At 46.7% G+C, this 24,055-nt stretch overlaps 1 protein-coding gene across 3 annotated transcripts in view; it reads left to right on the forward strand.

Annotated features, from left to right (window-relative positions):
* DHX30 (DExH-box helicase 30) overlaps positions 1 to 24,055 on the forward strand; it is a 1,582,523-nt gene that overhangs the window by 1,331,211 nt on the left and 227,257 nt on the right. For all 3 annotated transcript variants that reach the window (XM_069645844.1, XM_069645845.1, XM_069645846.1), the window contains one exon: positions 15,839 to 15,996. In XM_069645844.1, coding sequence (XP_069501945.1) covers positions 15,839 to 15,996 — 158 coding nt within the window. The remainder of the gene's footprint in view (positions 1 to 15,838; positions 15,997 to 24,055) is intronic.

Here is a 24,055-nt window from a genome sequence, read left to right on the forward strand (position 1 = left end):
GCTTCCATCTCCAGATGGCTCTCCGGCTGTATCATGTGCTGTCACCGGTTGGCAAACCGACCGCTGCCTGGCCGTCCGAGAGCCCATTCCACCAGAGCGATCGCAGCTACCACGGCGTTCCTATCTGGTGTGCCCCTGCTGGACATATGCAGGGCTGCTACGTGGAGGTCGACGCACACCTTCACGAAATTCTACTGCGTCGACCGGGATTCCAGGGAGGAGTCCAGGGTCGGCCAAGCAGTGCTGCGCAACCTGTTCGCCTGAGGTGAGCCTGGTGAGGAGGTAAGATGCTTAATGTTGAGTTGATGTGATGCTTAATGTTGAGCCTTTGCCACCTCCCGTGGTTGTGCATGTGTGTACTGCTATGTATTCTTTATTCATGAGCATGTGAATCCATGCCAGACCCCATGCTGGAGAAGGAACAAGTTACTTACCTGTAACTGTTGTTCTCCAGCATGGGTCTGGCATGGATTCACATGCGAACCCTCCCGCCTACCCCTCTGCGGCTCTTCACTTGGTCATACTGCCACTTCACGTGCTTCCAAATCTGAAGATGGCTGCCAGAGGCGGTGCTTAGGTAGAGGGCAGTCATTGGCTGTGGTCAGTATGACGCAGAGACCAGTGATTGGTTATTACTACGAAAGACAGATCAGAAACGAAACTGATACTGGTTTTTTCTTTACCGAGGATTCCCAGCCTGACGACGGGGAATATTCATGAGCATGTGAATCCATGCCAGACCCATGCTGGAGAACAACAGTTACAGGTAAGTAACTTGTTCCATAATCAACTTTCACAGATGCTATTGGTATCACTTCTAAATGCCGCTTTCACAGCGTGGCTAATGGGCACACTTCTAAATGCAGCTTTCACAGAGGATATAGGGCCCATATCTAAATTCAATTTTCCATGGAGAGGCTACTGGGCGCTCTATTAAAATCCATTTTCCAGCGAGGCTATGGGAATACTTCTAAATTCAATTTTCCAGCGAGGCTATTGGGAACACTTCTAAATTCAATTTACCAGAGAGGTTATTGGGCACACTTCTAAATGTAACTCTCACAGAGGCTAATGGGTACACTTCTAAATTTCACAGAGGGGTTATTGGGCAAACTTCTAAATGCAACTTTCACAGAGTGGTTATTGTGAACACTACTAAATTCACAGCGTGTTTGTCAGGAGGTTCCCCCAGTCCGTCTCCAAAACTAGGCAGAGTAGATCGTGATCGCTATGAGACATAGGTATTACATTTAGGGAAGCCACTTGGTCGAAAAGGTGTCAGGATGCCCAAATATAGTCCAGTGTGTTTCGACTGTATGGACCTTGCCATGTTGGATTACAGGGATGATCCCCTTTGGTTTTCCCATTAACCATGATGCAATTTCTTATTGCTAATGCATCAGACCAAAGCTTTCCTCTAGGTTCGACCTCATCCGACTTCTTCGGTGTGTTCATCTTTGTTGTTTTATCATATTTGTACCAACTACAATTTAGGTCACCACATACCATTATCGATAGATTGTTATATTTCAATGATGTCTCATCAATTAGAGTTGTCACAGTACTGATGAAGCTATTTGAAGAGATCTTGGCAGGATTCCAGTATCCATTTATTAGGAGTAGGTGTTGTTTCACCAATGTTGTTGTAGCTGTTATTTGGACCAGAGTGTCTTGGACAAAAGGATTCGGGTTTAGGGATTCCAGCGGCTTCAGCCAGTTGTGGATCTTCAATAAGGTAACCAACCCAGAAAATGGACGACCAGTCAAATTTTTCCCTGCAGGATTTAGGAATGTGACTAAGCCGTCTCGGGTCGGTGGCTCATGTAGCCATGTTTCCTGTAGGCATACGGCAAGGATGTTGTCCATAGGCACCTTAAAGTTGTTAAATAGGTGGATGAAACCTCGGGTGTTCCAGGATAGCACGATTTGGGGAGCGTTCGTCGTCTTTAATCATTGTTATTGATGTTTTCCATTTGAGAGCCGGGTTCCTGTCCATGTTCGAGGGGGAGAGCTATGGGTCTTGCTTTCATTGTGTTTAGCAACAGCGTAAGCCAATGATTTCCGCAGGGCCGCACGTTGAGTGTCCATTCCTTCCGCCTTTGCACGAGCGGTATACTCCAGGGTATCGTGGTGATATTCATGTTCAGGTTCTAGAGTTAAATCAAAACCGAAAGTGAGTAGTTCTTCTGTTGCTCGCAATAGCATATTTTTCACCGCTGAAGAGCCAATGTGTAGTAGTACTTGGTCAGATGTTAACTCGGTTGGATATTCTACAATCTTTATGTCGTCAGACGATATTGTCTGTAGAACCGGGATGCATGCAAATAATTTCATGACATTTGCTCTGTTTAAGTTGACGTCATTGTCGTCAGTTTGGATGTTTTGAAGTCGTAATTTCCAGAGCCGGTTATTGGATATTTGGTTTTTGCTTGAGTGTACCCTAGATGTGTATCGGGTTTTGGTGTTTCTTTGATTATACGTCAATTTTGGGTTTAGCTTAGATGCGAATAGTGACAATGGTCTCTCGGTTGAATTTGCCACATCTTTTTGTGGACCAGTCCTGGTTGATTTTTTTCCGGGCGGTGTTTTTTGTTGTTTCCGATTGTCGGTGGACAATTTCGTTTGGATGCTCGCACTTTCTTTCGGATAGCCTTTATTTGTTGGTTCAACTTGGTCGTCGACTTCTGCCGAGTATGTTGATAGATCGCATAAATCTATTTCCGAGGCATCGTCAGGACTGCCATTACTCGATTCGTCTGACTCAAGACGCCGATGTTTTGTTGACTGTTTGTTGGGCTTGTGATCATTTCCTTTGTCTGGATCTTGGACGAGCACGTCATTTGCTTGCTTGTTCCCGTTGTGCGGTCAAACAAGCGTGGTTTTGATGGCGTTGTAAGATTCCTTATGAATTTTTTCACGTTTGGAAGTTTAAACTTTGTTAGCCTTTTTTTTTTATTTCTTTAAGTGGTGCATTATTTTTTTTCCTTGCCGTTCTAAATGCCTTTTCGGTCATAGAAATGGTTTTTGATGACCCATTGAATATGTCAAATGAACTCTTTGTGATATTGAAGGGCACTGTTGTTGTTGAGTTCTCCGAGTTGCTCGTTGAGGCGAGGAGCATATGTGCCAACGAGTCGGGCAGTGACTTTCCAGCATCACTTTGCAAGATGTTATTTGCATTTGTGGTGGCTTCGATGGATTGTTGGTTGGTTGTTTCCAGACTCCTGACTTCAATTTTGTCTGAGTCGAGAGGCTGAAATCTTGCCTGATACTCAGGGTTGTCCATAGTCGTTGGCAGGGGATGGATGTCATGAGGTGGCAGCATTGATGGCCGTATGCTTTCTACTGTTGATGACGTGGTTGCCAAACTTTGTCCCTGATCCTTTGAAGTGTTGTTTCCACTTTGTGGAGGTGTCGGTTTTGGCAAATTGTTTCACATCAAAAAGGCGTCACACGTCTGAGTTTTATTTACTGCCTCTCCGGACTGATGGCGCATCCATTTCACTGCTTCCAGCAGTCTTTCTATTAAATTATCGTTTTGGCAATGATGTTGTGCAGCTAAATCACCTAAGCGCTCCTGCCAGCAGACAGACAAATCTGCCTGTAGTTCTATTTGTTTCTGTAAAAAACCTGTAAAAAGTTTGAGTTTTTCCATTTTGTTTGTTAGATTTATGAGCATTGCCCTTTGATCACTAATTCAAGGATTCATATAGTTTGGTAAAGGGTAATAGGACTATTGAAGAGGCAGCTACAATATTGTGTAGTTGAGTTAAGGTGTCGACAGATAAGGTCACTTGTTGTGCTACTTGCACAAATGAGTTGTTTCCATTTGATGATTGTTGAGAGTGATCCAAGTCAAACTGTTCATCCTGCAGTGAGGAGGTTTGTGCTTTATTAAGCATTTTCCTTGTTGGAGTTGTTGGGGTTTTTAGTACATGGAGTAGTCACGTTTGTTGGTAATGGTGTGGACTCGTCAAACGCCGACTGATTTAGTTTTAGTTTCAATTCGATAGTTCACTGAAGGCGGCAAGCTCTTGCCATTGAGCTTGAGTCCATAGTTGCCATCCTGGGGGATAGGCAAGGTGGTCCTTGGTCTGTTTCCACAGCATCAATGCCTGATAATGGCAATTTGATTTTCCCTGAGTTGTCTGGAGCTTGGCATGCATAAGCGCTTTGATTTGCGCTTTCCTTTTCCTGATTCATTTTTTCGTTTCTCCATGTTGTCGTGAGTTGAACTTCCAATGAAGTTGCTTTTAGGTACGGGTAAATTATTCCTATTGCTTGGTAATGCAGCATCATTGAGAGTTTTGTCAGCTCGTTCATCGTTGGCTGCCAACACTATCTTCGTATTATTATCAATGGTACAGTTTTTTTCCTGTCATCACTTGTTGCTTTGAGTTTGGTAATGGAGTCTTTATTATCTATGTAGTGGCTCCTTGACAAGCATTCAGGCGCAGATGTGTTGTTAAAACAGAAGCGTCTTTGGTTAATGTTCGAGCTGTCTGTTTTTCGTTTTTATTGAAGGTGTTTTTAAGAAAAGCTCTTTCCGCCTGTTTTTGAATGTCATTAGTGGCTAGTTGTTGATCAACATTCGGACCATTGGCAGCACTGATTAGTTCAGCGTCCGTCACCTCAATGGCAGACAGAGGGAGGGTAAAGTTGTCAGACGAGTTCCCTAGGTCACTGTTCGTTATCATGGTCATCTTTATCTGTGAGTGAGGCCCATCAGACACTGCAGTCTGTATATTGGGTGTCAAAGACGGAGGCAGTGTCGAAGGCCGCATCGGTGCCTGCATATTCGCAGATCCAGGTATATTTATTATTACTTCCTTCTGTATTGCGCTTGCTTCAGCAACCAAATGTTGTCTAGTATGAACGGCATGGGAACTGTTATTTTGCAATTGTTCATTGATATGAGTAGAAAAGTCATGGGTGTGAATGTCGATGCATTTGTTTGTATCTGCATTCGCAAAGTGAGACAGCGGGTTTCGCAAGTTGGTAGTGCTTAAGCAATCACAATCTTCATTAGAAATAGACAAATCCTTTGACAAGTTAATAGATGTCAATGCGGTGGTAGATAATTTGGGAGGGGGTGTGGCAGAGGGTAAGGATGCGGGCCAGGGAGCATTTTTGCTTACCTTGCCACCCCCGTCCGAAGCGGCTTTCAATGCTGTCCATGGGTTGGCCATTCTCCGATTGTGCAACATATTCCTCCGTGTCAGAGGACCTTCGGCAGATCGAGTCATGGGACTCACTGGCAGTTTTAGGCAATGAGGGGCCCTCCAGTCAGCGGTCAGCAGCAAGGCAGCAAACAGCCAAACAGTGGGTGCAGAAGTCACTTGCCCTTGTCGCACTCGGGCTTTACGCCGCAAGGGCGGCTGGGTGCACTTTTTGTTCGTTAACTTCCTGAAGGGGCGGGGCTTCACTCCACGCCTCTCGCCAACCTTTGCAGCAGCAGGAAACAAGAAAGCGCAAACGCCAAACAGTGGGTGTAGAAGTCACTCGCCCTTGTCGCACCCGGGCTTTACGCCGCGAGGGCGGCTGGGTGCACTTTTTGTTCATTCACTTCCTGAAGGGGCAGGGCTTCGCTCCACGCCTCTCGCCAACCTTCGTAGCAGCAGGAAACAAGAAAGCGCCAACGGGCGCAAACGCCAAACAGTGGGTGCAGAAGTCACTCGCCCTTGTCGCACCCGTGCTTTATCCAATCGTGGATGTCCAGTACCTACCAGTAGCTCAAATCCTCCAAGTCTGAATTTCTACTACTGACCAACAACACCCCGATATCCAGACATGGCTCTCTGCTATGAACCTCAAGGGCTTCTCAACCCAGCGGGCCACCTGTACCATGTCTTTTGTTTCAACATCGACAAACACCTCTCCTTCAAATGCACATAGCTAGAAAGACACACATGGCTTGGTATCAACTCTCTATTCTGTGAAAAATCAAGCCCTTCATCCCAGAAAGCAACTTCAGATCTTCTGTCCAAGCCTTGGTCCTCTCCCACCTCGATGGTGGCAGTGCCCTTTTGGAAGGTCTTCCGATGACTACCCTGCCACTCCTGAGATGTGTTCTGCATGCTGCATCACGTCTCACCAAAAGACATCGCAGATTCGGCCACATCACCCTGACCCTCATAGAACTGCACTCTCTCTGGATAAAAACCTATATCCTCTTCAAATCCTGCTGCATCATCTGCAAGGCTGTCATTCTGAAGTCCTCACAAAACCTCACTGACAAACTAGGCATCTCCAGAGGCCTACGATCTACCTGAAGTAAGGACATGTGCAGAATTGAATTCTGCTGGTGCAGGAAAGAAAGAACCAGATGACAGGCCTTCTCTGTCTAGCCCTCCTACCCCCAAGACCCTGGAACCACATTCCTGTCACAATCATACTGCCCCCACCCTCCCTACTTCTACAGTTCCAGAAGTAGCTGAAGACCCTCCTCTTCACTGAATGGCTCCTCCCTAACACATAGGTCCAAACACCTTGCACTCCCCACCCTACCTATGACTCGGTTATCTGTTTCCTCCCCTAATTGCTTGTAGATCCCTTGCTACTAAACTGCCCACCCTCCCCCATTAACTCCATGCTCCCTTGTTTCTCTGCTTCCCTCACCATGTTCCCCCCCCCCTATGATTATAAAGCTCTCAGTTTCTTCTCGAAAGCTAGGTCTGTGCTCAACAAATACCCTAATAATCAGATAACCTAACAAACTCTGGTTTACCTTTATTACTGGAACCATGAGTGCAAACTCCACTGTTTTGTATTGGAGGTCCTCTTCCAGATATGGCGTACTCCGATATGGCATACTCCACACAGTGATCTTTGCCACAAGCATTAATGCCAAACCCAAGCTGTGTGCATCTTGGATGAGCATGGGGCTAATCTCGAGGGGAAATGCTCTAGACAATGTGCAAATATACTTTTTTTTTCTCTGATTTGCTATTGCCAGTGTTTCCTAATTCCCTGACCCGGCTCCTCATTCACAAGATCAGGTGGAGCAGGAACTGTTCTTTGGTATTGATTGCTCACAGGTGCCAGTATGGTTCTGATTTAATTCCTTGTGAATCTATTGATGCAGCCCCACTTGCTTCTCCTGATATGTCAGGATCTTCTCAATCAACAGGTGTAACAACAATGCCATTCTTTCACTCAATTGCTCAACTTGGCAGTCTGGTTTCTCAGCACTTGAGCTTGGAAGCCATGGGCATTTTGGAGGATACGCTTTCCGTAATTCAAGCCTCATAAGCTTTCCACTCGGTTGAATTTCTGTTATTGATCTCTGCAAAAAGGCATGAAACGGCTAGAATCTTCCTTGGACTTTCGCGAGAATCCCATAAGTCTGGAGGAAAGGGAAAGGGATGCAAGAGTATGTAAAAGCTCATCACTAGAATGACTACTGTACTTCTAGTGCATTAGACCCCTTTCCTCCATACCCTCTAGCCCCATCCATTGTAAAATGTCTCAAGCTTTTCATAGATGGATGGTAATGATAGGTAGGGGAAGTAGGTGATAGTGGTCCTATGTCCTAACTGAGGATTTTTGGCTGGGCAAAGTGTCTCAAGTGCTCTCCCACCAGGAGGGATAACAAGGGTCTCTGGACTAGGAGTACAGTAGTCACTACAGTGAGTGACTTTTGCGTTGTTCTGTTCCATGTCACAGGACTATAAAAAGAGGCATTCTGACATGGTTAGGACATAATGCCCATTCTGGGCAGTGCTGCTATAGTGGGGCAGCACAGGCACGGTCAACAACTCATTAACACTTACCAAACAGAGTATGCTTTTAATTGAACAGTAATGGATTTTATCAGCAGGACTTCATTCACTAAAACTTTAATCATATCCACACTTCTTTGCAGGGCTGCTACATTTTTCAGGAAAAGCACCTGTACTACTTAGTAAGGATGTTTTACTTTTAGTGGGATATTAAGAGGCCTTTGTAGCCAAGCTCTTTTCATTAAATAATGCAGCAATGGCACTACACTTGTTTTCGCTTCTGTTTAAAGCCCAAGATTGAATGGCTTCGGAATGTAAGACCCCCATCTATCACCCAAACATGTATGATGTATGCTGGCACACTGTGCGCAAGCCAGCCATTTCACAACCTCTCTCCCTCTCCCACACCTAACATTTGATTATGATTAGATCTTCCAGAAATATTATAGTATATTGCCATATTTTCCATACTTATTGTTTGACTGTACTATAGAGGAGATGTATGTTTCTCCCACTGTGCTCGATAAACATTCAAGGCTGCTTTTTCTGGTATTGCTTGTTTTTACTTTGTACACATGGAAAGAGTAATGATACATGACTCCGTTCCAAGTTGTTACCTTTTTGTGTACATTTCACTCCCACTAAAACATATTCCTTATCGCTTACTAATGTAACTTCAGGTAAGGGCAAGGGGGCACTGTAATAACATTTCATGCACTAGTCAATGGTAATATGGCACCAACATAATTGATGTTTATTCCCCTACGTCTGAATATTTTACCTACGAGACAAAGACTAGCAATGATAAAACAAATACCTGAAGACTGTGCATATTGTCGTTTTTGCCAAGACAAATCCGAAGTAGAAACTTTATATCACATAATCATGAATTGCACAGCGCTAAGCGATCAAAGGAGCCTATTCAGAGACAGATGGTTATACCCAGGTGTCCCCTTAGACCCAGAACAAAGATGGACAAGAATATTAGCAGGAAATGATTAAAAGAAAACTAATTATTATGATGATCAAATTTTGGGAAGCAATCATCATCAAGGACACCTTTCTTGAACAGTAAAAAGGGATAATAAATGAACTTTCACAATAGAATAATTGAAGAGAAATAGTACTAAAGGAAAAAGAAAGACAATGGAATGTTTGTTTGTTCTAAATGTATATGTGTATAGTTTGTTATATGATAAAAAATGAAAATGTATTCGCAAACTAAAACATTTAAATAAAAAAAAATAATGATTCCCCCTTTTTGGACTACAGAAACGTGAGTTCTTTCCTATGTGCTGTATCGCATTAACTTTTCCCTGGAGAATTAAAGCCCTGTTTGTTAGGTGCAGCTTGCACCATCGTGTGTTGCTGCCTCACTTACCTGGTGGGTTGTGTCTGCCGCAGGGAGACACCGGGGAAACGCAGCAAGCCCGCGAACCATCGAGGGCTGGCTCAGCAGCCGGTTTGGGTGCCGCCATGATAGTACGGGCATGACTCATTGCTGTGCCCTGACCCTCATTTACGAGGATCGCTTATGGCTTATAAAAGCTGTTCGGGACCAGAGGCTGGTGCGTCATAGCGCTCCCTGGCGTCCATGTGTTCTCCTTGTGCCTGATTGCGGTTCCTTGCTGCCTTAGCTTTTCCCTCATCCTTACCTCTGTACGGTCACGTCCTGGGTTCCCTCTGCCTGTCCCCCTGTGGGCTCTTTTCTCCCTCTCCTGGCTGGTCCTAGCCCTGCTATCACCAACTCTCCAGTTTCTTCGCCCTTGCCTCTGTCTTCCTTGCCAGCCCTCTGCTCCTGTGGTGCCTGCTGCTGAGTCCTACCATTCCTGTTTGGCTCCTGTCACCCCTCTTGCTTTGGTGTATCACCACCTGGGACCTTCAAGACTGCCATAACAAAGTTTTTACTGTCTTGTTGGCTCCCCTGCCAGCGCTCTGCATTGTCCCAGTGCCACTATAATACAGGGAACGCCACCACGTGGCATAGGAAATCCTCCAGGGATCTTTTAGAGTATCCATTCCTCTGCTGTGTCCTTAGGAGGTGCTTCCTTTGCCGCCAACACTTTTGTCAACACCACCAGTTCCGCTAGAAAGCAAGAGGGCTTCAGTTACCCAGCGCAAGCCAGTACTAGTGTTTGACACACTTCAGTCAAATGGTAAATTAATTGGCTACTTCCTTAATTTTCCAGAGCAGAGGTCTACATGATTTTAGGTTTTCTCTCCGAGGGAGCTCTGAATAAATCTGGGTAGTATCAAGAGCAGACCCTGATAAGTTTGCACGCTATCATAGAATAAATGGAATCTTCTCCAGTTGAAACACATTTTAAGAATGCTGCGTTTAGTAGCCAGTGCGACTAACAGGGTAGGGGGCTACTTCTCGAAAGCTCAATTTTTCCTCTGGGTGAGTTTTCTCACTCAGAAAATGTTGATGAGTATGGGGTGGCATTTACAGGTTTTATTTTTGATTACACCTCATTGTAGCCTTTTTGCTGTGTTGGTTGCCAAATACCCATATGAGGTGGCCATTGGGCAAGTTCTCCACCCTGTCTATTTTGTTTTGTGGTCTTTGTGTGTTTGGACCACAATAAATTCCCAACATATCTGATATGTCTGTGTAGGTTCTTCATAGATATGTGTGATGTGGATCCAGTTTATGATGGATAAGGGTCTCCCAAACAAACACCATGTCCCCGAATGAATGGAGTTTGGCTGGCCAATACTTATAGGATGTCTTCCAAAATGTAGCAAAGTGCACTGCTATATATTGGTGGGAAAGACTAACCCTGTGTCTGTCTGTGCATAACTAGGTAGAGAGGCCATTCTAAAGATTAGATTGCCTTGCTAAAGTTACCTGGAAGACTGTTAAGAGATTGGCTGCCCCTGAAGCTGCTGTGTTGCAATACTGTATGTCTCTTCGCCCAAAGAAATTTGGCTCTAGCTTTTTTTCTGCTTCCTCCAGCTTTTTGTGCTAGCCCTCCCATGCTGGCAGCTCCTGTTGCTTCCCTGAACTCTGTTGATCCCTGTGGAATCCACTAAACTTAAATAAGGAGTTTCTCCGGCGTGGCTCGACTTGGAGTTGTCTACTGCTGTTTTGCCTAATTTTCTGCTCCACCGTGGAAAAGGAAACGGTGTGCCTTGCACTCCTGCCGCTGTTCTCCATAGAGGGGCTGTTCTTGCTGCTGTCTGCGGAGCCCTGTTCATCACCTGAACCACCTGTGACCTTCTTTTTAGGGTCACCTTTGTGCTTCCTGTTACAGCTGCTGTAACCTCATAATGGGTCACCTGAAGGAAGCCCTCCTGCGATCAGAGCTAGAGTTCAGAACCAAGATCTAGCCAGACCCAATACTGACATCCTAATTCACCTCTGTCCTGCGCTCCCTGGGCCTTCCTTGCAGCAATCTTCAGCCTGGCGAATCCAGGAAATTTTTCGCTTCTCCCCAAGGGGAATCCACCCCCTTTGGAACTAGAGGGGTGAGCCCAACACCCCCTAGGGGACAGGGCAAGCAGGATCTCACAGGCTTTGACGCCCCCTTTAGGGAACAAGGAATTTCCAGGTAGAGATTTTACTACACCGCCCTTGAAAGCAGAATCCCAAATGTACGTTGGTTAAATGGGCATTAAACAGTATAATAACGTGCAGACCCTTTAAAGCACTTTTTTTTATCCCACTCTGTTAAACTCCATGCAGAACCAATGGTGTCTCCTCTACATTTCAAGGGAGGAGCATAAGAGACATAAGGTCCATCCATGCTGAATGAGGGACAGACCGACATTGGTCATAAAGTGGAAGCCTGCCCTGGAACGCCAAGCAGAGGTCTGATTCTGAAGGGAGGGCCACTCAGGTGTCCTGTTGGCTGTAATCCAGAGTCAGCAAAATGCTGGCGAGTCCAAAAAGGCATTGAGTCCAAGAAACTCGGGATCGCTGAGCAAGCGAGAGACCGAACTGCCGCAGACATAGCATACCAGCCTTCAGCAGATCCAACACCGAAGTCCTGTCGGTCGCTTACTGGAGAAACTGAAGCAGAAGACCAGAGTGTTAAGATGTCACCACCCGTTCTGAAGCAAAAAGAGATGCTGCCTCCCATGAGGAGAACCACCGCTGAGAACGAGGTACATGTCTGAGACCTCTCCGGTCTTGGGGCCTTCATGCCCTAACACCCAAGGTGTGGCGCAAGGTTCCAAAAATGTCGGATAAGCACGTGGCAGAGCCTGCTAGGCTGGCAGCCATTTTGGATTTGACGCAGGGCCCGCCCATGCTCTCGCCCTTTGGATGGGCCTTGCAAGAAGGTTCCAGTCCCCTTCCCTCTGGAAGCAACAGCTGACTGTATGGCACAGGCATCTGGTCTCCTCAGGGGTACATATACCCATCGTAGCCTTGTGGCTACACACCTCAGGCACCTCATCACTTTGACTTGGAGCCCAGACCCAGCACCTCGGAGGGCAGGGACCCTAGTGATCCACAGTCTAGTGAGGACCGGTTCTTCAAGTGCTTCCTCCTCATGCGTTCCCCTCAAATGAATGGGCTCCTGAAGGATATAGTGAAGGCGGTGATCCTGCAGGTGGCGCATCCCCGGCTTCCTCCACTGGGCCCTCTGCCTGTTCCTCCAGCGCTTCCAGTGCCGGTCCCTCCCCTGGGCCAGGCCTTACTAGTTGTTCAGACCCCTCCGCCGCTTCCTGTACCGCCAATGCCTCCCACTCAACAGCCATTGGACCTGTCTTCGACTCCGGACCTAGGGGGGGGCATGCCGCTGGCACCTGTGTCCCAGGGCCTGGACTCCCCTTGGTTTGTAAAAAGAGAGGGGAGGGGGGTGACAATGGCGATGACGAACCCTCGGCATCTGTTAAGGCCTTTCATGACCGCCTCAAGAGTGTGACAGAGTTCTTGGGTGTCCCTCTGCCCGAGGATGCCCCCAAGGAGTCGGGAGTGCTAGCAGAGGTTTTGGGCAAGCACACCTGGTTCCGGTCTGGCATTTCTCTTCAGAAGGATGACCTGCAGGTGGCGAGAAAGGTCTGGGAGTAGCTCAGGGCCAACACCCAGATGAACAAGAAGTTGGACAGAAGGTTCAGACTGACGGACAGGGAGATAATACTTCTGCCCTCCCACCTGCAGCCACATTCTTCAGTGGTGGCTATGGCCTCACTATAATTCTAAACCATAGTCTTGGTGGTCTTTCTCCACAGGAGCCACCTCCAGTTGCCTTTCCAAGGAGTACAAGGCCCTCAAGTCTTTAAGCAAAAGCTGTTAGGTCATTTCACAACTGCATCTTCGGCAAGCCAACGGTGACACCCTTTTAACCGCGGCTAACCAGAAGGTCTGGCGGGAGCTGGGTTAGGTACTGCCTGACCTCCCTTTGGAGAGGCAAGCCTGCTTCAAGGCTGGTCTGGCGGATGCTTGTGCCATTGCGCAGGAACTCGCAGAATCTTTGATCTCCCACATAGACACAGCCAGCAGATGGCTGTGTCAGGGTTTTGAGATGAGAAGTGGATGCATGTCACTATGTTTTCATGTTTCGATGACGAGTTGACAAAGAAGAAAACCTCCACTCAAACCGCCAAGTCCTTAGCCATCCTGACAAAGCAAGGCCAGAAATGAATTCAAACCCCTGTGCTTACACCAGCTTCAAGGGTTTCTGGGACCATGGTACACAGAAGCCTGACAGGTCACCCAGTGATAACAGGAGGAAGCAGCAGAGGACTTTGCACAGATTTTTACATTTCCCCTCCTCTGCCCCTGCCGCCAAGAAACAGTGACATTAAGGTCGGGGAACACAGTTCTCCAGTGGGGAGCCGACTGGCTCTTTTGCAGGACAGCTGGAAGCATCTTTTCAAGAACCCTTTGATCCTATCCATAGTATCCATGGGCTTCAGTCTTCCTCTTCCTTTTCCTCTACCATTCTCTCCACCTTTATGATAGATCAGGTCCCTGACTCTTTTGCAGGAGGTCCTTTCGCTTTTGGAGATCCAGGCTGTAGAACCGGTTCCTCAATCAGACAGGGGCTCCGGCTTCTGCTCCAGGATTTTTGAGGTACCCAAGAAAAACCAGGCTGGCCTGAGGGTTGTCCTGGACCTGTCATTTCTCAATCTGTCTTTACTACTAGAACGCTTCAAGATGATTACCCCCGCGCACGTAGCAGAGCCTCTTGTGTGCAGGGGCCTGGATGTGTTCCCTAGACCTCAAGGATGCGTACCTGCATGTGCCCAGCTACTAGCCGCATCAGAGGTTTCTGCAGTTAACAATTGTCACACCACTTCCAGTACAAGGTGCTGCCTTTCAGCTTGAACTCGGCCCCTAGTGTCTTCACGAAGTTGATGAACACAGTGGCGAGTCTCCTCCGCTTGGAGGGCCGTCATCTGTACCCTTATTTGGACAACCGGTTGATACTCCTGCCAGAAATTGGCAGATGTACTTCATCAGTTGGGCATCTCCCTCAACCAGAGGAAGTCACAGTTGTGCCCCTCCCAGGATCTGGTCTTCGTAGGGGTGTGTTGGAACATGGCTGTTCAGCGTGTGTTCCCCATGCCCGAGTGGCTCCTCTCCCTTCGCAAATCGATTGGGCACTTTCCAGCACCTTCTGGGGCTGATGGCCTCCAGCATGCTCACTGTACAGCACACTCTCCTCAAGATGAGGCGTCCCCAGCACCACCTGGTGGCTAATTGGGATCAGGACACAGGGTCTCAGTTGGACTGGAGCCCAATACGCCCGCTCCTTCTGCCTGAACATTGGTGGTGGTTGATGGATGGCAATGGTTTAGTGGGAGCCCCCTTCACCCGACCAGAGCCTACCCTGGTGGTGACGATGAACTCCTCTATTTCGGGCTGGGGGCTACAGTGGTGGGCTGCACGATGCATGTTCCAGGGCGTAATCCCTCCAGCATATCCGTTCCAGCATTGGGGGTTTGTGTACCTGGTCTTGTTTGCATCTCCTCACAATTCCGAATGCCCCCAGCTTGCTTCATAGGCAGGACTGGTTGGGGATCTCTTGGAGACGGCTTCCAGATCTGTTGGCACGGCCGCAGGTGTTATGCGTAACCTCCTCCCCTGTCTGCTGCAGCGGACCTTCTGCAAGTTCTGGGCTTCGGTGGGCTGCAGCCTTATCCTGACTGCCCCGCACTGGCATGCTCAATTTCCGGATTACAAGTGGAACATCAGTCAACAGGCCATGAGGCCCTCTACTCGGTAAGAGTAAATGGACTAGATTCTGACATTGGGCTTGTGACAAGGGTCTGGATCCTGTTGCCTATCCTCTGGACGACGTACTAGCTTTTATCAGCTCACCTGGCTCGTTTGGGAATTCAGGTGGATACTTGACAAATTTATCTGGCATCCATCAGGCCTTACAAAAATTCCCCTGAGCATGTGTTTTCGGCAGCCAAACCGGTGGTTAAGGTCCGCCTCAAGGGGCTGTCAAGGCTGGCCGGCCAGGAACCTGACACTTTTCAGGAGGGATTTAACCCTGGATATACGGCAGACAGACGACCATAAACTCAAGACTGTATGTGATACTTTAAGAGGAAAAAAGGAATATGTGAAAATGCAACATATATTGCCCTGATTTGAAAAAGGCACATGGCGTGCCGAAACACGTGTCTCACAAAGGGCCACAAAGAATCTAAATAAATCCTGTGAAAAGTTTTCTTTGTATAACCAGTGGTGCAGTATTTGTGTGAATGCCTTGTTTTGACTGAACTATCATGGAGTTGGGGACTTGATTCTCCGTTAACTTTCACGCGCATGCGACACAGCAAAACCGAATGATTAGAAGAGGGCGGCAGAGCAATACAAGCTGATATTCTTCAACCCCCCCCAAAAAAAAACAGTGCGAATGGAATTAAGTTGTTATAAACCTCCCCGCTCCCCATTGATGTCATACTTGTTCTTTTTGTTTGTTTGTTTGAATATAAGGTAAGCCAATGGTGGGCTAGCTGACAAGTATATCAAACAAGAGTCCCTTGTCCATTACATTTGTACTGTTATATTTTGCTACCCGATATGTGCTTCTTAAAAAGATTGTGCAAGCTGTTCACAATGTTTAGAGAAAAAGCATGCTCCTCTTCCTTTTTTCAGCTGCATAGGACACACTGGTAACTCCTTTCCACTCTCCACCCCTCCTCTACAGGCCTTGTAACACAGTTTTCATCAAACCTATATGAAGCATTTCTGGTTTCCAACTCTTCAGAATGCACCCAGCCCTTTGCCCAGTGCAACCAGTATAGTGAGGAGGAAGAGCTTGTAAAGGGAATTTTGCTGGCTGGTCTCTACCCCAACCTCATTCAGGTAGGTGCAAAAATATCATGAGTTTAAAGCCTGGCCTGTTACATTGTGAATGTATACTGTTGATTGTCTTCATTCGTTCCCGGAGTTTACTCGCACAACTTCCTACCCTCTGGTAGTCTAGTGCTCCAGAATCTCTGCAGGCCAAGCTTTATTATCCAGTATTCTTTTGGTTTATGGTCTTTCCATCAAATTTTTTGCATCGAGGGACATTTCCATCAAATTTTTTGCTACGGTAAAATTTGCACCTAATGCATTTTTTTTATGGGGGTGTTCCCCCTTCAACCCCATGTTTTTTACCCTTTGAAACCTAGCGCAAAGAAAATTAACCCTTTACCCTCCCAAAACATGCATTTGATGCATATTTTTTCATTGCAACCCCTCGATGCAAAATAATTCGATAGAAAGGCATTTGATGGATAGACTAGATATCTATTATTTCATCAGTAATAGCTAGCATTTTATCATCAGGAATGCTAACAAAATGTAAGTCTTGATAACTGAGCATTCCAGATGGTAGTTTGCCTCTAAATAGAGCAGCAATCCCATATGCTTTGCTATCCAGAATTTCTGTTTTATTTCATGGCTCTCTTCTGTTCCAAAAAATTAACATTGTTATCCAGATTTTTTTAATCGAGATCCTTGATTCTCCAACAGTGGCAGATTAAAAATATTTTACTGTAGCTCATTTCTCGCAATACTGCACCATAAGTGTCTGGGATGGTTTTTATTGCCCTAAAAGTAAGGAAAATGTCAAAAAAACAAATGGTAAAACCTTGCATCCATCTCCTGTATGGATCAGATTGTGTGTAAGAGTGTTAGAATGTAACATTACCTCGGCCTCCTATAAGCGACTATGCAATATTTCTGAAAGGAATTAGTTGTTTAACTCCTGTTGTGCTACAGCATAAGTTATGAAATGGATCCCTTGTCGTACCCTCTACCCGCTACCTCTCAATCGTTTGGCTGCTTCTCTGGGGACACACCACAAAGTCCTGTTCTCCCTGCACATTCTTTCTTCGCTCCAAGCGCCCACACTTCCCCCAATTCAGGTGGACACCCCTGGAATCTCTAGCCACTTTCTCCCTCTCCATATGCCTTCCTCTCCCCAGCCCCCTTCCCATACCAATTTCACTTCACCACCTCCTCACTGCTCCGGGGCCTCACCCGGTCCCCTTAACAAAGCATGCATTGCAGAAAGGGCATTTGACACTGGATTGTGTCCAAAGCATCCTTTGCATGGTATGCACAGGGGGCTCATAAGTTGATGCTGGGGTGCCCACAAGCTTAGTGAACCGCTACATAGATGTGGTAAATGATCAATCCTGTGGGAGGCCCTGCCGAAGTCCCAGACCACCCAAGCAGGCTTCAGGAAAATAATCAATTTACAGATGGGAGCCACACTTGCTTTAAATTGAACCACAGGCTCCATTTGAAGCTGGAGGGAAAGAAAAACAAACTGCACTTCACTCCAAGCACTAATAGAAACACCTTCCTCACTCAGCCAGAGCCGCACGGTGGAAAATCGCCAAACCCTCCATGACAGTGAAAAGGTTATGTCCATCAGTGAAGTCCAGAGCAGATGCAAGAGAATTTGCAAATATTCTGATCAACGGGAAGCAAGTTCACATCTTAGTGAAGTTTGCAGCGTGTTATGCCCTAATAAATCAACAGACCTGTAGAAGCACCTTTCTAATGGATTCCTTCCTCTCACACATTCCTCATCTATGATTATCCTATCCACAGTGCAGCTGTTCTTCTAAATGTTCCTGCCACCAGGGGGCACAGCGTGGCTCTGCGTTGGCTCCATCGGACGCTCGTACATGCTGGACATGACGAAACCAGTATATATTGAGGTGCCGCACCCCATGACATCTGTTCCTTTTTTCCATGCACTCTGTTTGCTATTCGGGAACATCCTCTTTCAGCTTTTGAGAATGTTTCTCTGTGCCATGCCTACTTTGTCAAAGGCCTCTGACTTCATACCGTGCATGGACAGATGTCTGTCTCGGATGTGCACCAGATTTATCTCTACTGCTTGGGCGAGGATCACAGCACCCAGGATTATGGATCATGCTAGTCCATGCACTCGAAGGCCTTTCGGGAAAGGGCAAAGAAGATCTTCACATTCGTCCACAAGGCAAAGGGTGAGGCTCTATAGTCTCGTTTGAGGTTGTACAGCATGGAATGCCACTCCGAATACAAATCGTCTGTCTTACTGCCCGAGTGATTCCTCACACTGATATTCTTTCTTGTCCTCTAAGAAAAAGAGCCACCACTCCAAGGATTCTCCGGAGAGACTGGCTCAGGTACCTTTTCCTACCCACTTCTCCACACAGAAGAATGGAAAAGCTTTCACTTTAAGATGAGGATATCTTTGCTAGGGTGCCGGTGGCTTTGGCACTGAAGGGTCCCATTGCATTTGTTGCAATCAGCAGGCTTCCCACTGGAGACCACTCCTGCATGCCTGGGGTCTTGGGCCTGGACAAAAGAACAGCCATGGTACCCCGGCGCAGACAGACCCTGCCTTTGGGCGTAGCTGTCTCACGCTGTTTCCGTTGTCTGTCCAAGATGTTTAATTCATAATGCTTTATTTTGACAACAATGTCATAAAACACACATTTCATCATAAATCAATTCATTATAATAAATCATCCATGTAATATAAAATATTTGTCAAAAATAGGAAAAACACAACATATAAAGATGAAAACAAGTAAAAAAGAAACAGCCTAGCTAATACATACGATAGCAAAGCATCAACAATTCATCTGTCTTACCCAATGTCCAAGTTGTATGACAGCTATGACAAAGAAGGTAGCCAAGAAGGTGACCAGGTACCATTTGGGTTAGAACCTCTGGTTTCTAGGGAGGAGAGGGATTTCCAGAGGAATTCTACAAAGGTGAGGATGTGCTTGGTTTGGCCGAGGACCTTTAGGTTACCACTGTCCTCAATACTTTCCCTTAGATGGACATTCTGACAGCTCCCACTCCTGGTATGCCTCAAGCTGCTTTTCAGCGAATTATGGTAAAGGGGGCTGGCAGTCTGAGTCTTTCTACTCCATCCAGAACAAACATTTAGTATGAACTGTGTGACTTTCTCAACAATGCCCCCAAAAAGACACTCATGCTCTTCAAAGCGGCAGTGGAGACCCACGTGCTAGAAGTGTGGGAGAAGGTCTGCTTCTGCTATGGCAGTTAATAGAGAGCTCTCAAAGAAACACCAACCTGCTCCATCGGATCCAGCGTTTGTCCTCTCATGCCTATCCAGAGAGTTTGGTGGTTCAGGCCACAAATACTAACCTGAAGACCTCTACCTTCCTTTTCACCCGACGGGGAGAGTAAGAGACTCGACATCTGGGGGAAGAAGGTGTTTGCATCAGGTGCTCTTGCCCTACATGCTGTGAATTCCTCTTGCGCCCTGGCAAAGTTCTCCTTCGGCCTTTGGTCTGCTGTGGCCAGTGCGGTTGAAGTCTAGTGTCGGAGTACCTGCCCTGCACATGCACTCTATTGCAAAGCCAGGGCTGTAAAAAGTCTCAGGTTTCGCTGTCTCAGCCTCTCAAATTCACCGGAGTAGTCTTGGACACTCACATGGCCATGGCATTCCTACCCAAGAACCGAGTGGCGGATATCTTTCGGATGTTCAATATCCTCCAGTCCAAGGAACAAAGCCCAGCCTCTGCCTTCTTGCGCCTTCTGGGCCTCATGACCTCCTGCTTCCTAGTGGTGCAAGGCTGTGCATGAGATTGCTTCAGTGGCTTCTCCGTTGCCAATGGTCGCAGTTTCAGGGCCACACGTCAGACCTTTTGCAGGTCTCAGATCAGAAGGCTCAGGATCTTGCGGATTGGGCTGTATGAGATAACTTGCTGAGAGAACGAAGCAAGAACAAACCTCCTATACCAAACTACATTTAACTCATTAATATGTAACTACAAGTTCATATATAATTTACATATCACTGTTAGAATCAATTATTCATTTTTATTCGCAATGTTAAGTAGGATGTGACATCCAGAACAATTTCACATACTAAAATGCATACAATACACCAATTTGAAATAAATTATACATACATCTCACTCGCAACACTAACATTTCAAACATACTCTGAATGATGCATAAAAACCTAACCAATACACCACACACACAAAAAATCACAACAGAAAATATGCAAAAAGGATTTTTTGTGCAAATGACGCACCATAGTGCAAAGTGACAATCGATGTAAACCTATGACTGTATGCACTCTAGTCTGACAACATGTCACGACTCGCTCCCTTCGCTCCCGTTCCCGCCACTTGGGGGCATGTTTTGGGGCTTATTCCTTGCTGGACATTTCCTCCGAACCTAATGCCACAGTGCTGTAATGAATTGGGAGCGCTAAATCCCTATTTTCCAAACTACTTCCCTTCCGGATCCATTCCAGGTTTTTGGCAGCCAGCATGCTTCTTTAACCAAATGACTGTGCTTCCCAGAATGCCTGGCCCACTGCTCCACCTCCACCCTTGCAGGACAAGGTTGGGTGGAGGATAGGCAACACCTGTGGCTGCAGGTGCAGCAGTCAGCACACCTGAGGCGTGTGCTCGTTAAACAGCTTTAAAAGCCTCAGTCTCACTTCAGTCCAGCGCTGGTCATCGTTTGCAGTGTTCCTGTTTTTGACTAGTCCCTGGTTCCTGGTTCCTTGCCTTTGTACCTACTTCCTTGTTCCTGTTTTCTTGTTTCCTCCACCCTGAATTTGTGATTCATGAGCTAATTGATTTCTGCTCCCTTGATTTCCCTTTTTGTCTTCCTCTGTTTGCAGGCAGCAATTCTCAGTGCTTTCCCCTTTTAGATGCAGCCCAGTTTGTCTGTGTTCTATATTTCTTTGACTCTGTCCTTTGCTGCTGTTACCCATTTGCCTTAGCCTTCCTCTTAGTTTAGTTTCCTGTCTTTTCCTTGGAGGGGTAGGGAGAAGTTTGCATAGGTTATTTCGTTTTTCCCTGCTCCTGATCCTTACTTTCTAGAGGATCCATTCCATGTTTTCCACTGCACTTCTGCATTTATTTTCCCTTTGATTATTAGGTGTGGTGTGCGGTAGTAGCTAGCTCCTGTGTGTATGCTATTGTTTTCCTCACTATTTTGTAGACACTATTCCCACTTAGGTATTTAGTTTTCCTTCCATTGCTGTTCTAGCCTTTCGGGGTCCCAGTTTCTTCAACAGGATTCGTGGGCTAGCTGACATTCAAGAGGTTTATCTCGTCCTCGTGAGTACAGTTCTTAAGTTCCCTTCTGTAATACCATCAAGAGTGTTAGTACACAGATCCTGTCATTGCTTGCCTTCCACGTGGGTTTAGCGCTGTCAGTACCTGTAACAGCAATTGGGGGTAAGGCGCTTGCCGACTTTCCTCGCGGTCAGGTGCTTACTCCACATCCCTTTTCATATATTGGTTTTGATGTCACACTCTATTTGCACTCCTGGGTTCTAGCATATCTGAGTCGTAGTTCCTGGGTGCACATTTCCCTTGCCATATTCGCTGCCTTTGTACTCGCCTGACTAATCCTGACACAACATCAATAAGTGCAGTGTGCCCAAATCTATGCCAGAATCGCAGATTTAAGCTACGCAGCTGTGGTCAAATTCATTATATGGTATCTTTGGCAGAATCGAATCTGTTGTTGGCCAGACTGGGATGCATACAGTCATATGTTTACATCGATTGTCACTTGGCGCTATATTGCATTGTTGCCACAACTTTAATGGCTGAAATGCACACATGCATAATAGCACTTCCCAGTTTCCCCAAACTTGGACTTCGGTCCCACTGAGGGCTTTCAACCAAGAGCACGTAAAGACCATAATTATGGTGAAAGGCACTATAAAAATGACAAAATGATTGAATTAATGAATGAATACCACTAAATTAAAGTGGTAAAGGACCTTAGGTTGTTCTTTTTATAACTTGCTGAGAGGCCTGTTGTTTTTTGCCAACCTTGGCCCAGGTGACGGTGGACACAGACACATCTCTGACTCGTTCTAGCGCTCACCTGTCAGATCTGACCGCAAGTGGATTGTTGGCTTCTGTGGGGTCTCAGGAATACATCAACTTGCTGGAGCTGAAGGCTATCAGGCTGGCCCTGGTCGCTTTCCTCCCCTCAGTGAAGTGCAAGACTGTGCTGATCCTGACAGCACAGTGGTCGTGCACTACCTCAACAAGCGTAGTGGAGTTGGGGTCCTTGCCTCTGTGTAGAGGAGCAATGTGACTGGGACTCTGGAGAACAGTGTCTCTCGGAAGGAAGCCCATGTGGCCAGGACAGTGTATTTCACAGCAGATGCCTTGAGCAGGCAGACATCTGCCTGCCAGGAAGTTCTGGAGAAGATCGCCTTTTGTGGAGCTTTCAGTTTGGACAGGAGTTCTGCTCCAAGGAATTTCCTCATCGTAGAGCTTTGGGGGGCACTGATGGTAGAATGGACCTTCAACCTCCGTTATGCGTTCCTCCAGATCCCATTAATTCTGCTGGTTCTAGAGAGATTGCGCCTGCTCTGAATCATGTTAATCCTGAGCGTTCTGGGCTCGGCCCAGAGGACGTGCTATCCGGAGTTGCTGTACAGGTCCTTCTGCCCTCCCTGGCATCTTTCGAGGAGAGTCGACTTGCTCTCCCAATTGTAAGGGCGGGTCCTCCACCTGCACCTCAGCAGCCTGAACCTTCATGCTTGCCTACTGAGAGATTGAGATACAGGGAGGGGACTTGTCGGACGACATCCTTGATGTACTCCTCTCAGCTCGGAGGCCTGCAACAAATTCTATTCATGCATGCAGATGGCATGCATTTTTTACTTGGTAACACGAGAGGGATCTGGACTGTCACTTATCCCTGTTCTGGATTTTTTGTTGTCTTTTTGCCCAGCGGGCCTGCAGATTGGCTCTGTTAAAGGACACCTGTCAGATATGTCGCTTTTCAAGAGGTACCCAGAACAGGACTTGTTCTTCAAAATCCCCACTGTCATGCAGTTCTTGCAGGGTTTGTGTAACCAGTTTTCTCCATGTCAGTTTGTTGTCCCGGCGTGGGATTTAAATTTGGTTTTGACCTTCCTTATGAGAGCTCCGTCTGAGCTCTCTGTTCATGTTCTATTAGACTGCTCACCATTAAGGTGATTTTCCTGGTTGCCATCACTTCTCCGAGATGGGTGAGTGAGTTCCAGCAGTTGTCTGTTAAACCTGCCTACTTCCAAGGCGAAGACGACTTTGGGAGGGAGACCCTCCTTTCTTCATAAAGTGGTCTCAGATTTTAATCTTTCTGAAAAGATCCATTTTACTGTGTTTTTTCCTCCGCCTCATCCTTCTAATGCAGAGGAGTGATTCTATCGACTGGATGCGGTGCAAGCCCTCACATTCTACGTCACTTGGATGAGAGAGGTGAGGAAAGATAATCAGCTTTTCGTGGTTACGCGGGTGCTCGTGCTGGCAGAACTATGACCAAACAGACCCTGTCAAGATGTCTCATTCTCTGCATCTCGGAATGCTACGATCTAGCTGGAAAGGATGTGCCTGAGGGTCTCAGAGACCATTCTACCAGAGGAGTGGCTGCCATCTTTGCCCTTGACATCTACCAGGCAGCAACGTTTGGTGTGTCTGCACACGTTTGCTAAGCATTACTGCTTGAATTCCCTTTCAGGACAGGATGCCTGATTTGGTAGGGCAGTCCTCCAGAGTGTTCTGATCTAAGTAGTGTCCTTGCTCTCCTCCTTCCTCCAGATTTACATACTGCTTTGGCAGTCTATCATAGATGGGGAATCGTTCGAAGGAAGTAATCCATTAGCAGAACAAATTACTTACCTCTCTTTAATTTTCTTGCAAATGTATTGTGTCCTCTCACGTATTCCTGATCTATGATATACTGTGATATCCTGCTTGCAGCTTGGAAACTTTTCACAGCAGAGGGCGACGTGCCTAGTCGCGGACCTTGTGTCCCTCGACGCCCTCCGTCCGTCTCGAGTATGACGTTGGCATCTGTATAAATGACACGCGCTGCTCCCATTGCCTCAGTTCTGTTTTTCCACACAGTTTGCTTGAAACGTTTTTTG

Source organism: Ambystoma mexicanum, chromosome 2p (genome assembly GCF_040938575.1).
Source record: "Ambystoma mexicanum isolate Mex_15411 chromosome 2p, UKY_AmexF1_1, whole genome shotgun sequence".
Taxonomy (NCBI): Eukaryota; Metazoa; Chordata; class Amphibia; order Caudata; family Ambystomatidae; genus Ambystoma; species Ambystoma mexicanum.